This window comes from Oncorhynchus clarkii, unplaced genomic scaffold (genome assembly GCF_045791955.1).
Source record: "Oncorhynchus clarkii lewisi isolate Uvic-CL-2024 unplaced genomic scaffold, UVic_Ocla_1.0 unplaced_contig_10381_pilon_pilon, whole genome shotgun sequence".
Classification (NCBI taxonomy): Eukaryota; Metazoa; Chordata; class Actinopteri; order Salmoniformes; family Salmonidae; genus Oncorhynchus; species Oncorhynchus clarkii.
In genome coordinates this window covers 111,411-126,399 of record NW_027261124.1, presented here as the reverse complement: position 1 = coordinate 126,399, position 14,989 = coordinate 111,411, and the positions used below count along the sequence as shown (strand labels likewise).

At 44.2% G+C, this 14,989-nt stretch overlaps 1 protein-coding gene across 1 annotated transcript in view; it reads left to right on the top strand.

Annotated features, from left to right (window-relative positions):
- Positions 1-14,989, top strand: part of LOC139404966 (neurobeachin-like protein 2) — a 130,642-nt gene that overhangs the window by 90,226 nt on the left and 25,427 nt on the right. Inside the window, exons 33-43 of the mRNA XM_071147519.1 lie at positions 3,352-3,508; positions 5,112-5,255; positions 6,255-6,380; positions 6,767-6,967; positions 10,826-10,975; positions 11,291-11,448; positions 12,258-12,382; positions 13,216-13,333; positions 13,487-13,644; positions 13,909-14,042; positions 14,375-14,482. Of these exons, the coding sequence (XP_071003620.1) occupies positions 3,352-3,508; positions 5,112-5,255; positions 6,255-6,380; positions 6,767-6,967; positions 10,826-10,975; positions 11,291-11,448; positions 12,258-12,382; positions 13,216-13,333; positions 13,487-13,644; positions 13,909-14,042; positions 14,375-14,482 (1,579 nt within the window). The remainder of the gene's footprint in view (positions 1-3,351; positions 3,509-5,111; positions 5,256-6,254; positions 6,381-6,766; positions 6,968-10,825; positions 10,976-11,290; positions 11,449-12,257; positions 12,383-13,215; positions 13,334-13,486; positions 13,645-13,908; positions 14,043-14,374; positions 14,483-14,989) is intronic.

Sequence of the window (14,989 nt, the reverse complement as noted above, 5' to 3'; positions counted from 1 at the left end):
GGGATGAGAGATAATTGATAACTAGGCTAGTACAGAGGCCAGTACTGAGAACATGTGCAGGAGTAAGAGATAATTGATAACTAGGCTAGTACCGAGGCCAGTACTGAGTCCATGTGCAGGAGTAAGATATCTTTGATAACTAGGCTACATACACAGGGTACCAGTACTGAGTCCATGTGCAGGAGTAAGAGATCATTGATAACTAGGCTACATACACAGGGTACCAGTACTGAGTCCATGTGCAGGAGTAAGAGATAATTGATAACTAGGCTACATACACAGGGTACCAGTACTGAGTCCATGTGCAGGAGTAAGAGATAATTGATTAACTAGGCTACATACACAGGGTACCCGTACTGAGTCCATGTGCAGGAGTAAGAGATAATTGATAACTAAGCACATACACAGGGTACCAGTACTGAGTCCATGTGCAGGAGTAAGAGATCATTGATAACTAGGCTAGTACCGAGGCCAGTACTGAGTCCATGTGCAGGAGTGAGAGATCATTGATAACTAAGTACATACACAGGGTACCAGTACTGAGTCCATGTGCAGGAGTAAGAGATCATTGATAACTAGGCTACATACACAGGGTACCAGTGATGTACTGGGCCGTACGCACTTCCCCCTGTAGCGCCTTGCGGTGGAATGCAGCCTGTCAAGATGCTCTCAATGGTGCAGCTGTAGAACTTTGAGGATCTGAGGACCCATGACACATCTTTACCGCCTCCTTAGGGAGAAGAGGCGTTGTCATGCCTCCTGAGGGGGAAGAGGTGTTGTCGTGCCTCCTGATGGGGAAGAGGCGTTGTCGTGCCTCCTGATGGGGAAGAGGCGTTGTCGTGCCTTCTGAGGGGGAAGAGGCGTTGTCGTGCCTCCTGAGGGGGAAGAGGCGTTGTCGTGCCTCCTGAGGGGGAAGAGGCGTTGTCGTGCCTCCTGAGGGGGAAGAGGCGTTGTCGTGCCTCCTGAGGGGGAAGAGGCGTTGTCGTGCCTCCTGAGGGGGAAGAGGCGTTGTCGTGCCTCCTGAGGGGGAAGAGGCGTTGTCGTGCCTCCTGAGGGGGAAGAGGTGTTGTCGTGCCTCCTCAGGGGGAAGAGGTGTTGTCGTGCCTCCTCAGGGGGAAGAGGCGTTGTCGTGCCTTCTGAGGGGGAAGAGGCGTTGTCGTGCCTTCTGAGGGGGAAGAGGCGTTGTCGTGCCTTCTGAGGGGGAAGAGGCGTTGTCGTGCCTCCTGAGGGGGAAGAGGCGTTGTCGTGCCTCCTGAGGGGGAAGAGGCGTTGTCGTGCCTCCTGAGGGGGAAGAGGCGTTGTCGTGCCTCCTGAGGGGGAAGAGGCGTTGTCGTGCCTCCTGAGGGGGAAGAGGCGTTGTCGTGCCTCCTGAGGGGGAAGAGGCGTTGTCGTGCCTCCTGAGGGGGAAGAGGCGTTGTCGTGCCTCCTCAGGGGGAAGAGGCGTTGTCGTGCCTCCTGAGGGGGAAGAGGCGTTGTCGTGCCTTCTGAGGGGGAAGAGGCGTTGTCGTGCCTTCTGAGGGGGAAGAGGCGTTGTCGTGCCTCCTGAGGGGGAAGAGGCGTTGTCGTGCCTCCTGAGGGGGAAGAGGCGTTGTCGTGCCCCCTGAGGGGGAAGAGGCGTTGTCGTGCCCCCTGAGGGGGAAGAGGCGTTGTCGTGCCCCCTGAGGGGGAAGAGGCGTTGTCGTGCCTCCTGAGGGGGAAGAGGCGTTGTCGTGCCTCCTGAGGGGGAAGAGGCGTTGTCGTGCCTCCTGAGGGGGAAGAGGCGTTGTCGTGCCTCCTGAGGGGGAAGAGGCGTTGTCGTGCCTCCTGAGGGGGAAGAGGCGTTGTCGTGCCTCCTGAGGGGGAAGAGGCGTTGTCGTGCCTCCTGAGGGGGAAGAGGCGTTGTCGTGCCTCCTGAGGGGGAAGAGGCGTTGTCGTGCCTCCTGAGGGGGAAGAGGCGTTGTCGTGCCTCCTGAGGGGGAAGAGGCGTTGTCGTGCCTCCTGAGGGGGAAGAGGCGTTGTCGTGCCTCCTGAGGGGGAAGAGGCGTTGTCGTGCCTCCTGAGGGGGAAGAGGCGTTGTCGTGCCTCCTGAGGGGGAAGAGGCGTTGTCGTGCCTCCTGAGGGGGAAGAGGCGTTGTCGTGCCTCCTGAGGGGGAAGAGGCGTTGTCGTGCCTTCTGAGGGGGAAGAGGCGTTGTCGTGCCTCCTGAGGGGGAAGAGGCGTTGTCGTGCCTCCTGAGGGGGAAGAGGCGTTGTCGTGCCTCCTGAGGGGGAAGAGGCGTTGTCGTGCCTCCTGAGGGGGAAGAGGCGTTGTCGTGCCTCCTGAGGGGGAAGAGGCGTTGTCGTGCCTCCTGAGGGGGAAGAGGCGTTGTCGTGCCTTCTGAGGGGGAAGAGGCGTTGTCGTGCCTTCTTCATGACTGTGTGGATCATGTTAATTCCTTAGTGATGTGGACACCGAGGAACCTTGAAACTCTCGACCCGCTCCACTACAGCCACATCGAGGTAGATGGGGGCGTGCTTAGGCTCTCTGTTTCCTGTAGTCAGCGATCAGCTCATTTGTCTTGCAGATGTTGAGGGAGATTTTGTTGTCCTGATACCACACTGCCAGGTCACTGACCTCCCTATAGGCTGTCTCATCATTGTCATAGGTGATCAGGCCTACCACCGTCGTGTCGTCAGAAAAGGTAATGATGGTGTATGAGTTATGCGTGGCCACGCAGTCGTGGGTGAACAGGGAGTACAGTAGGGTGTCAGTGTGGCGGATGTGTTGTTACCTACTCTTACCACCTGGGGGGCGGCCCGTCAGGAAGTCCAGGATCCAGTTGTAGAGGGAGGTGTTTACTACCAGGGTCCTTAGCTTAGTGATGAGCTTGGAGGGCACTAAGGTGTAGTCAATGACCAGCATTCTTCTTGTCCAGGTGGGAGAGGGCAGTGTGGAGTGCAATAGAGATTGCGTCATCTGTGGATCTGAACCATGACCAGCCTTTCAAAACATTTCATGGCTAAAAATGTGAGTGCTACGGGGCGATAGTCATTTAGGCAGGTTACCTTGGCGTTCTTGGGCACAGGGACTATGGTGGTCTACTGGAAACATGTAGGTATTACTGGGTCAGGGAGAGGTTGAACATGTCAGTGAAGACACTTTCCAGTTGGTTGGTGCTTGCTCTGAGTATGTATCCTGGTAATCAGTCTGGCTCTGCGGCCTTGTGAATGTTAACCTGTTTAATGGTCGTACTCACATCAACCACAGAAATAAACTTTTTTTCAGTTCTGTCCTGTTTTGGTTGAGCAAAATGTAGCCCTAAATGTTAACTGGCTAGTTAAATGTTGACTGGCTATTCTCCCTCCCTCCTTTCTGCTGTGTTTCTATCTCTCAGTCTGTTAGAGATGATGCTGGAGTCTTCTCTGTCAGACCTGAGGGACTCTCAGGGTGTCTCTCTACCATACTTCCCCAGTCTACTGCGTCTCCTCAGGCTGCTCCAGGACTTCCTCTTCTCAGAGGGAACAGACAACCAGGCCCTGTGGAGCGAGAAGGTACAGTACTGCACCATGGTCCACATGTTGTCTGCATCCCAAATGGCACCATATATTTCTATGTAGTGCACTACTTTTGACCAGGGTCCATAGGGCTCTGGTCAACAGTAGTGCACTATATAGGGAGTAGGGTGCCATTTGGGATGCAGACAATATCAGCCATGCTCAATTATTTGTGAATGTAAAATCCGTGATCTGATGGAATCCTTTTGCATAGGGTTGACCTTTGTACCAAACAGCCGAGAGAGAGAGACTATGGATGTGTGTCGAGTACGTGCCACTGAGATGAGAGTTTTGTCGGTACAAACCGTCCACTATATAAACCATATGTTGCGGATGTCTAACCTTGATTGCAGGAAAATATTACTCACCTGTTAGATGTAAAGTCCCCTGTTTAGGGGACCTGCGTGGTTCTGGTTCCAGTCCCGACCCATAGTTTCATTTAGAGATCCATCTGTGGACCCTGTAGATGGAAATGGCTTGCATTGAGCGCCAGCCCTAGTTCCCACAGACACAGTAGTATATTTTTTTGCGCCTATGTGACGTAGGATGTGAAATCTGAAACCACTTGAAGCTGGGATGTCCGTCCTACCGTTTTAATTGGCTCTTCCGACTGTCCGTCATCTCCTGGCTGAACCCTATGTCACAGACACTGACAAAGCACATGCCTGCAATCCTTACATCGTAGCTCAACAAGATAGTGGTTTATTCACTGTAGCACATTCAGAGATCCATTTACAGCCATTAATCTCATATCATTCCTAGATTTGAAACAAAAAAAAAACACTTTCTGTTTCTCCTAGATGGACGATAATAATATGAGACGAAAGGCGAGTTGCTAACGTGTTCAGGAAGCCAGGCTAGAGGTGTGTGTGGCTCACAGCGGTGGGGGCCGATGTTTTGATCAAGAGAGACCTTTAGAAAATATGCACCTTTTCTCTGACACCAAAAATACAAAAATTTATTTTACAGTTGTAAGAAAGGTGAAGTCTTATAGTTAGTGGTTTTATAATCTGATTATACTATATTTAGAAAGCGTATAAGTCATTTCAAGCCTTATTCATACAGTTTTATTGAATAGGAAATACGTCATCAAATATTTCATATTTTCAATATTTGTATAATATTTGTACTGTGTATTTGAGCTTGTGTCCTCAAAAGTGACTTCATCTCAGCAATCTATAACTATTGTTTTTTCCCAGAAAGGTGAGATTGAACCTTTCTTGGAGTATGCAGCATTACTAGTTATTGTTTATGGTCCTCTCATGGTAAATAATACACATTCTGGGAGTAGGTAGATTACATTTTAGATTACATGTAGTTACATGTATTAACGGCACAGCTACTTCCTGTAATCGTGAATGTGTGTGTGTTTAATGTCAGTGGATGCGTCTCGTCTTCTGTGTTGGCTTTAGCTTGGCTACTGTTTTGAAGGATGTTTTGAACAGTAGTTCTAGCTATATCATTTAACTGTGTGGTAACCCGGTCTTGAGAATTGAGTCACTGTTATGTTGTTTTCTCGTATCTACATAATTGGCCCTCGTGGGAATTGAATTGAATGAGAATGTGTTGTAGACTGTTAACAGGTGTGTTGTCGTCGTAGATCTTTGAGGGGGTGGTGAACCTCCTGGACAGACTACAGGCGTGGCACAGCACCCCTGGTACCCCCGGGGCTCTGGAGCTCAGAGAGATGGCTCAGATCGGCCTGCGCATCATCACCGGCTACATCCAGCAACAGGACTCACAGGTCAGTCACCTATGTTACGCTACGCCCACCTCCCTCTAGCCAAACTAGACTGGCTCAAACTCTGGCTTGCATGCCGAATGGCTCCCTATTCACTATATAGTGTACTACTTTTGACCAGAGCCCATAGGCTGAGATAGGGGTGGAATAGGGTGCTATTTGGGGAAACAACTTCTTTCTCCAATCTACATCCATTGAGGGCATAAGTCAACGCGTGGGTTTGAAAGTTTAAACTCCAAATGCCGTGGGACCAATCCCAATACTCTGTCTGTCAGTACACATTTACTATCAAATAAAGGTTAGACCTTTTGAGGGGAAGGTGTGTTTAGAACACCAGTCCTTCTATGGTTATCTATCAGTGCACAGAGAACATAGCTAGCATTCCTCCCGAGGAGTGTTGTGTAGGACGGGGCAGCTCTTCTCTGAGTTATAACTACTGTTGGGGTGCATCCCAAATGGTACCCTGTTCCCTACATAGTGCATAACTTTCTGGTCAGAGGTAGTGCACTATGTAGGGAATGGGGTGCTATTTTGCACTCCTGTAGGAGTAGTATCAAGTGGTCATAAATAAATGGTCCAAAATGTTCCTTTAAGCGTAGGGATTTGTTTATTTATTTTTGAATGGAGCAAAGCTTTTTCCATCCACTTGTATTGTTGTTGTGTGTTTTGTTAGTATTAGTACCCCACTTAAAAAATACATCAGCTGGAATAATAATATTAGGTTTGTGTACTGATGAAACATTTACTAGGACTTCTGTTGATTTTAAGACCTGTGAGAATACTTTTGACGTGGAGCCTAATTTGCTTTTTGACCAAATCATTTCTCTCTCTCTGTGTCTCTCTCTGTTTCTCTCTCTGTCTCTCTGTCTCTGTGTCTCTCTCTGTTTCTCTCTCTGTGTCTCTATGTCTCTGTGTCTCTCTCTGTTTCTCTCTCTGTGTCTCTCTGTCTCTGTGTCTCTCTGTCTCTGTGTCTCTGTCTCTCTCCCTTCCCTCTCTCCCCAGGTGTCTGTAATGGCCTGCGTTAAACTCCACAGCCTCCTGCAGACAGTTCTATCTCTGGGCTGGGACGAGGTGTGCTTCCTGCTGGGGCGACTAGGTGCCCCCCTGTGGCCCGGCGGGGTAATGGAGGTACATTTACGTTGGACATTTGTCATTTTAGCAGACGCCCTTATCCAGAGAGACTTAGTTAATGCATTCAACTAAAGTAGGCAAGACGACCACATACATCGTCATTGCAATTAAAACATTCCTCAATAAAGCAGCCATTTGCTAAGTCGGTGCTCGTGAGAGACCTTTTACTGTGAGAACATATTGACATCTGTTATTCTGGTGTTTCCAGTCTTATCACTGGCTTTACACTAGTAAATAAAGACAAGTACGACTGCTAGTGTAAGAAAGACAAGTACGACTGCTAGTGTAAGAAAGACAAGTACGACTGCTAGTGTAAGAAAGACAAGTACGACTGCTAGTGTAAGAAAGACAAGTACGACAGTAAGGTGTTTTTTTATTTTTAGGCGGGCCCCAACGGAGGACACACGGAGACCTTTTCTCAGCTCGTGCCCATCGTGCGTACCCTCCTGGACCAACACGCTGACCCCGTGACCCTGCACGGCCTGCTGCCCAGCCTGCCAGTCACCAACGGCAGCCCCACCTTCGCCCAGGACCTCCAGAGCTACAGCCACACAGTAGAGTGGCTGGACTTCTACCAACGCCACGTCAGTACTGCTCAACCTTCATCTATCTTCTTCTTTATATAGGTTGTATCCCTAATGGCACACTATTCCCTATATAGTGCACTACATTTGACCAGGGCCTTACAGACGGGTTGGTTGTTTAGCAACAAAACCAACGGGTGCGCAGCCAAACAGACAGGGTTGGCTTAGATTGTTAACAACATGTAAACTATATTTCATCTCAGTGTTTATTGAAACTGAATATATGAGCACAAGGAGTTATGTTTGTTTCTAAAATCCATTGTTGCAGTTGTAGGTTAGCTAGCTAAGGAACTTGAGCCATATTAGCATAGACATGACATCAGTCAAACACGTCAAAACAGAACACGGTATCAAGAACAACATAAAACTAGCTGAAACGAGCTGAAACGAGCTGAAATGAGTTGAAACGAGCTGAAACGAGCTGAAACGAGTTGAAACCAGCTGAAACGAGTTGAAACCAGCTGAAACTAGCTGAAACTAGCCACCTACGATTCCCCATATGACAGCTTGTTGCTCGCTATCTGACCATCCAGAATCACAACATCACACAGCCTTCTGCCCCATGGAAGCCATTTGGGACGTGATTTATTTCACACGGACAATTAATAATAAAGGTATTTTTTTAAGGACTGGGTCAGTCCCACTACTTTCTTTAATTTTTTTTTGCTTTTTGTATTGAAGCGATAGTAAACTGTTTGAAAGACAGGGATGGGTGAGTGAAATGGCAGTGGGACGGATTCCAACCCACGCCGACTCTGGTATACCTGTGTGTCGTAACGGCTGGACCACACAGGCCATGGACAATGGATTATAGTCAACGTCTCAGACAGTGTCGTATTAAAACATTTAAAAATAAAAATGTTTTTTATTTAATTAACCGGGTAGACCAGTTGAGAAAAAGTTCTCATTTCCAACTGCAACCTGGCCAAGATAAAGCAAAGCAGTGCGACACAAACAACAACACAGGAACACATGGAATAAACAAACATACAATCAAGTATGTTGGACAGCTCATTTTCCTCAGTAGTTCCTGGACAGGCTAAAAAACATTAGCTTGTACACTTCTCTTCTTTAGTTCAGAAACTAAACTGAGTCCGTAGGTTCTACTACTAAACGCGGTGTTGACGTTTTGTCTCTTCTCTTCTTTAGTTCAGAAACTAAACTGAGTCCGTAGGTTCTTCTACTAAACGCGGTGTTGACGTTTTGTCTCTTCTCTCAGGCTAGTATTTCTAGACAGGCTGATGTCACATCCTCCTTTCTGCCTCAGAGTGAAAACTAAACCAGGGACAGATAATCTGTCTGTTCAGTGTCCTCCTCTCATTATTTACCTCTTAATCTACACACTGGAGGTACGTGGATGGAAGGCCAGGATTTTGTCCAGGAGAGTGGCTTCTCTTCCAGGTTAGAAATGAGAACAGAATCGGAACGCTTTCCTTGTATTTACCGTGTGAATTTAATGGAAGAGAAGTCACCTAGCAGACCAAGAGGTTTGAGGATATGAAGCCAAACAGACGTCTACCCACTTGGTTCAGCTGAGGATTTATTATAAATGTGTGTGACGGTGAATAATCACAAATCTGTTTTGTTTAGATATCTTGTAAATAGAAAATGTCATAGATCTGGCAGTAGAGCCCAGTTTTGACCTTTGCTCCCAGTCTGAGTCAGAGGGGTTGGGTTAAATGCAGAAGACACATTTCAGTTGAATGCATTCAGTTGTACAACTGACTAGGTATCCCTCTTTCCCAGTCTCTGAGCAACAGTTTGTCTGTGTGTCTGTGCGTGTGTGCCCATTTATCAGCTTAGGTCCATTACCTTTAGGGCCTTTACCAATGTGAAATGTAGTATATAACATTACAGTATATAATGAATAGGTAGTATATAACATTACTGTATAGGTAGTATATTACATTACTGTATATAATTAATAGGTAGTATATAACATTACAGTATATAATTAATAGGTAGTATATAACATTACAGTATATAATTAATAGGTAGTATATAACATTACTGTATATAATTAATAGGTAGTATATAACATTACAGTATATAATTAATAGGTAGTATATAACATTACAGTATATAATTAATAGGTAGTATATAACATTACAGTATATAATTAATAGGTAGTATATAACATTACAGTATACAATTAATAGGTAGTATATAACATTACAGTATATAATTAATAGGTAGTATATAACATTACAGTATATAATTAATAGGTAGTATATAACATTACTGTATATAATTAATAGGTAGTATATAACATTACAGTATATAATTAATAGGTAGTATATAACATTACTGTATATAATGAATAGGTAGTATATAACATTACAGTATATAAGGAATAGGTAGTATGTAACATTACTGTATAGGTAGTATATAACATTACAGTATATAATTAATAGGTAGTATATAACATTACTGTATATAATGAATAGGTAGTATATAACATTACAGTATATAAGAAATAGGTAGTATGTAACATTACTGTATAGGTAGTATATAACATTACAGTATATAATGTGTAGGTAGTATATAACATTACAGTATATAATGTATAGGTAGTATATAACATTACAGTATATCATGTATAGGTAGTATATAACATTACTGTATATAATGTATAGGTAGTATATAACATTACTGTATATAATGTGTGTATGTAATGTGTAGGTAGTATATAACATTACTGTATATAATGAATAGGTAGTATATAACATTACTGTATATAATGTGTGTATGTAATGTGTAGGTAGTATATAACATTACTGTATATAATGTGTGTATATAATGTGTAGGTAGTATATAACATTACTGTATATAATGTGTATATGTAATGTGTAGGTAGTATATAACATTACTGTATATAATGTGTGTATATAATGTGTAGGTAGTATATAACATTACTGTATATAATGTGTATATGTAATGAATAGGTAGTATATAACATTACTGTATATAATGTGTGTATGTAATGTGTAGGTAGTATATAACATTACTGTATATAATGTGTAGGTAGTATATAACATTACTGTATATAATGTGTGTATGTAATGTATAGGTAGTATATAACATTACTGTATATAATGTGTGTATGTAATGTATAGGTAGTATATAACATTACAGTATAGGTAGTATATAACATTACAGTATATAATGTGTAGGTAGTATATAACATTACAGTATATAATGTATAGGTAGTATATAACATTACAGTATATCATGTATAGGTAGTATATAACATTACTGTATATAATGTATAGGTAGTATATAACATTACTGTATATAATGTGTGTATGTAATGTGTAGGTAGTATATAACATTACTGTATATAATGTGTAGGTAGTATATAACATTACTGTATGTAATGTGTAGGTAGTATATAACATTACTGTATATAATGTGTGTATGTAATGTATAGGTAGTATATAACATTACTGTATATAATGTGTGTATGTAATGTATAGGTAGTATATAACATTACTGTATATAATGTGTATATGTAATGTGTAGGTAGTATATACCATTACTGTATATAATGTGTAGGTAGTATATAACATTACTGTATGTAATGTGTAGGTAGTATATAACATTACTGTATATAATGTGTGTATGTAATGTGTAGGTAGTATATAACATTACTGTATATAATGTGTAGGTAGTATGTAACATTACTGTATATAATGTGTGTATATAATGTGTAGGTAGTATATAACATTACTGTATATAATGTGTGTATGTAATGCATAGGTAGTATATAACATTACTGTATATAATGTGTAGGTAGTGTGTAACATTACTGTATATAATGTATAGGTAGTATACAACATTACTGTATGTAATGTGTAGGTGCAGCCCACCATGGAGCAGTATGAACTGGATCAGTTTGGGAAGAGTCATGACCTCATGTCTAACTTCTGGAACTCGTGCTTTGACGACCTGATGAGCACTGCCATACGGCGGGACAAAGAGAGGACCTACAGCAAAGACAAGTTCCAGGTAAACTATGCTACTGGCAGGCCTGGTACTCTTATGAGGTCATAGTACAGCCCACTGTACTCCATTATGACATAACCTCCATTATGACATAACCTCCATTATGACATTAATAATATCAAGTCAATATTATGTGTCTTGAAAGTTGTTTTTGTTCAGCTAGTTATACTGTCTTCATTATATTGTGGTGATCTGGAGTATTGTCAGCCCAGTAGAACTTGGTTTGTGCTCGTATTACTGATGGGTCACTAATCGTCAGGTATTTCTGTGTGTGCGCGTGTTCGTGTGTGCTCATGGGGTCTGTGCGTGCTCTTACAGGAGGTGATAGTGGACCCGTACCTGAGGCGGGTCCGCAGTGAAAACAGCCGTTACCACAGTGGTCAGAAACAGAGCTCCGGCCAGCAGGGAGTAGTGTGGCGCCACTGGGAGTCCCTCCGCAGGCTGCTCACCAGCGAGAGAGGGGCCTGGGCACACAGGTCTGACTCTATCCTATCTATATCTATGATTCCGTCCCAAATGGCACCCTATTCCCTATATAGTGATCTACTTTTGACCAAGGCCCATAGGGCTAATGGCACCCTATTCCCTGTATAGTGATCTACTTTTGACCGAGGCCCATAGGGCTAATGGCACCCTATTCCATAGTAAGGTGTATATATCTAGGCTCTGGTTACCTTCCCCATGTCCTAACATTAAAGGAGTAGTTCATTATTTTTACAACATGACATTAGCTGGTTCCTCACCCTGAAAGTAGTCTATGGGCCAGGAGAAACTGGAATCTATGGTGCAGTTATCTTTAATCAACCCTTTTCAAACGTCAGCTAACTTTAGCCACCGCTAGCTACAAATCAATGGATGTGATGGGGGCATGTTTAGAAACAAATACTGTCCAAGTCACCTGACATCAACTCCATATTTGGTTTGATGTTACTTGGTTTGAGTTACTTTAAGAGGATTTGGCCATGTAAAAGATAAACATGCTCACCCCCCATCACTTCCATTGATTTTTAGCTAGCGGTTGCTAAAGTTAGCTTAGGTTTGTAATGACTGTTTCTCCTGGCTCATAGGCTACTTTCAAGGTGAGGAACCATCTAACATCATGTTGTAAAATAGTGAACAACTCCTTTAACCATTAGGGGTTAAAGTGCAAAACTGACCCTAGATCAACATATAATGGGAGCTTTGCCCTGCACCAGATGGACTCGACTACTAATGTCATCATATATTGTAAGCTTTGTTGTGGTGCTTTGTGCCTGACTGGAATCTACTGTGATTTGTACCTCAGAGTCCCACTAGAGGTGAAATGGAAGTTGTCCAGCGCGGAGACGTATTCTAAGATGCGTCTGAAACTAGTGCCTAACTACCAGTACGACACTCACCAGGAAGCCAGCGCCTTCAGAGACAACATGGGTACGCCTTATGAGATGACAACTATACATCGCATGTTAGGACTTTATGTTCTTTGCCCAGTTATGACGTCGTAGCCATGTCTAACAGATTTCAGTGAATTGCTTTTGTTGAGCAGAAGCAAGTTACCAATCTAAATTGGTAGGTGATCTGTTTTCGTGTGCAGGTTAGCACCGGGCACTGCTGTGTTTTGAAAATGTGTTTTAAAAATCTGTGTTCAGGTAACATTAGATTAGAAGACCTTTATTTTCCTAAGATTGGGGAATTCATTTGGCATTAAGCTTCACAACATCAGAAAAAAAAGAGGTATCATCCTGAATCTCTGCTCAGGTAATATAGGTCTGTGAGAGTGTGTTCAGGTAATATAGGTCTGTGAGAGTGTGCTCAGGTAATATAGGTCTGTGAGAGTGTGCTCAGGTAATATAAGTCTGTGAGAGTGTGCTCAGGTAATATAGGTCTGTGAGAGTGTGCTCAGGTAATATAGGTCTGTGAGAGTGTGCTCAGGTAATATAAGTCTGTGAGAGTGTGCTCAGGTAATATAGGTCTGTGAGAGTGTGCTCAGGTAATATAGGTCTGTGAGAGTGTGCTCAGGTAATATAGGTCTGTGAGAGTGTGCTCAGGTAATATAGGTCTGTGAGAGTGTGCTCAGGTAATATAGGTCTGTGAGAGTGTGCTCAGGTAATATAGGTCTGTGAGAGTGTGCTCAGGTAATATAGGTCTGTGAGAGTGTGCTCAGGTAATATAGGTCTGTGAGAGTGTGCTCATGTAATATAGGTCTGTGAGAGTGTGCTCAGGTTCAGTAGAATGTATTGTCTGTCTGCATCTCTCCACATCAGGAGCTGATAGTCCTCGCAGTTCAGAACCCCTCCCATTGGCTGTTGCCAAGGAGGCCAAAGTGAGTGACATGGAGGATGACCAGTTAGGAGAAGAGGACATTGTCTTTCTGGACAATAAGTGAGTGACTTGATCTCCACCCCCCTACCCACTCCACATATCAACCTCAGCACCAACTAGTAAAATAATCAGCAAGCCCTTGGTTAGTTGAATCAGAAATGCTAGTGGTGAAATATTCATCTGATACATGTCTTTTCTCTAACGGTTCCTCAGGGTGGAGGGGGAGGACGACAGTCAGAAGGAGAAGCTGGTTCTGTCAGAGGACTGTGAACTCATCACCATCGTGGCGGTGATTCCGGGACGACTGGAGGTCACCACACATCACCTGTACTTCTACGACGCCAGCAGCGAGAAGGAGGAGACGGAAGAGGGTGAGGACATAAAGACGTCTGGCAATGAACACTATGGGGCAGTTTCCCAGACACAGATTAAATCTAGTCTTGAGACCGTAAAGCTATATCAATGGAGATTCTCCATTCAGCAGGCTTCTTAGTCCAGACCCAGGCTTCATCTGACCAGAGGATCTGTCTTTGTGTATGCATCATTCCCCAGTCACAGTAAAGAACAGTCACTGCTGACATCATGATACAATTGAATCTGAAAGAGTTGTTGTTGACAAACTTCTATCTATCCAGGAATTGGTTTTGATTTCAAGCGGCCCCTGTCTCAGCTGAGAGAGGTGCACCTGAGACGCTACAACCTGCGTCGCTCTGCTGTGGAGCTGTTCTTCATCGACCAGTCACACTACTTCATCAACTTCAAGAAGAAGGTGTGTCTCTAGTCTAACTGCTAGATTCAAGGGCCTGAGGGCTTAGTACAGTGAAGGCTAATGAGGGGAAGATGCTCCCAGTAATGGCTGGAATATCAAACACAAGGAAACCATGCCTTTGTTGTGGCTGATACCATGCCGTTTCCAGCCGAGCCACGTCCTCCGATTTAACGTGGCACCAGCCACCACTGTCTTTGTACCACAGTGTTGATCCCAATACCTGTAAAAGATGTGGAATTGTATCATTATTTGACACTAATGATAATGCGAAGTGATATGAAAAGGACCAGTGTATGAGACATGTATAACCTGACCCCGACCTCCCTCCCCAGGTGAGGAACATGGTGTACTCTAGGATCCTGGGGCTGCGGCCCCCCAACCTCTTCTATTTCGGCTCCCGCTCTCCTCAGGAGCTCCTCAAGGCTTCTGGACTCACACAGGTACAGCTCATAACTGTCTGCATCGCAAATGGGACTCTATTCCCTATGTAGGGCCCATAGGGCTCTGGTCAAAAGCAGTGCACTATGTAGGGAGTAGGGTGCAGTTTGGGATGCAACCTGTGTGTTACACAGATAACTATTGATTCAGTAAGGACCTACTGCCTCAGCCTACTGCCTCAGCCTACTGCCTCAGCCTACTGCCTCAGCCTACTACCTCAGCCTACTGCCTCAGCCTACTGCCTCAGCCTACTGCCTCAGCCTACTGCCTCAGCCTACTGCCTCAGCCTACTGCCTCAGTAACATCTTAATGATTGAGTCTCAGATGATGATGTCAAACATGTCAACTAAACTAAGAGGAAGCTAACTGTTTGTGTTTGTCATTAGAGATGGGTATGCAGAGAGGAAGCTAACTGTTTGTGTTTGTCATTAGAGATGGGTATGCAGAGAGGAAGCTAACTGTTTGTGTTTGTCATTAGAGATGGGTATGCAGAGAGGAAGCTAACTGTT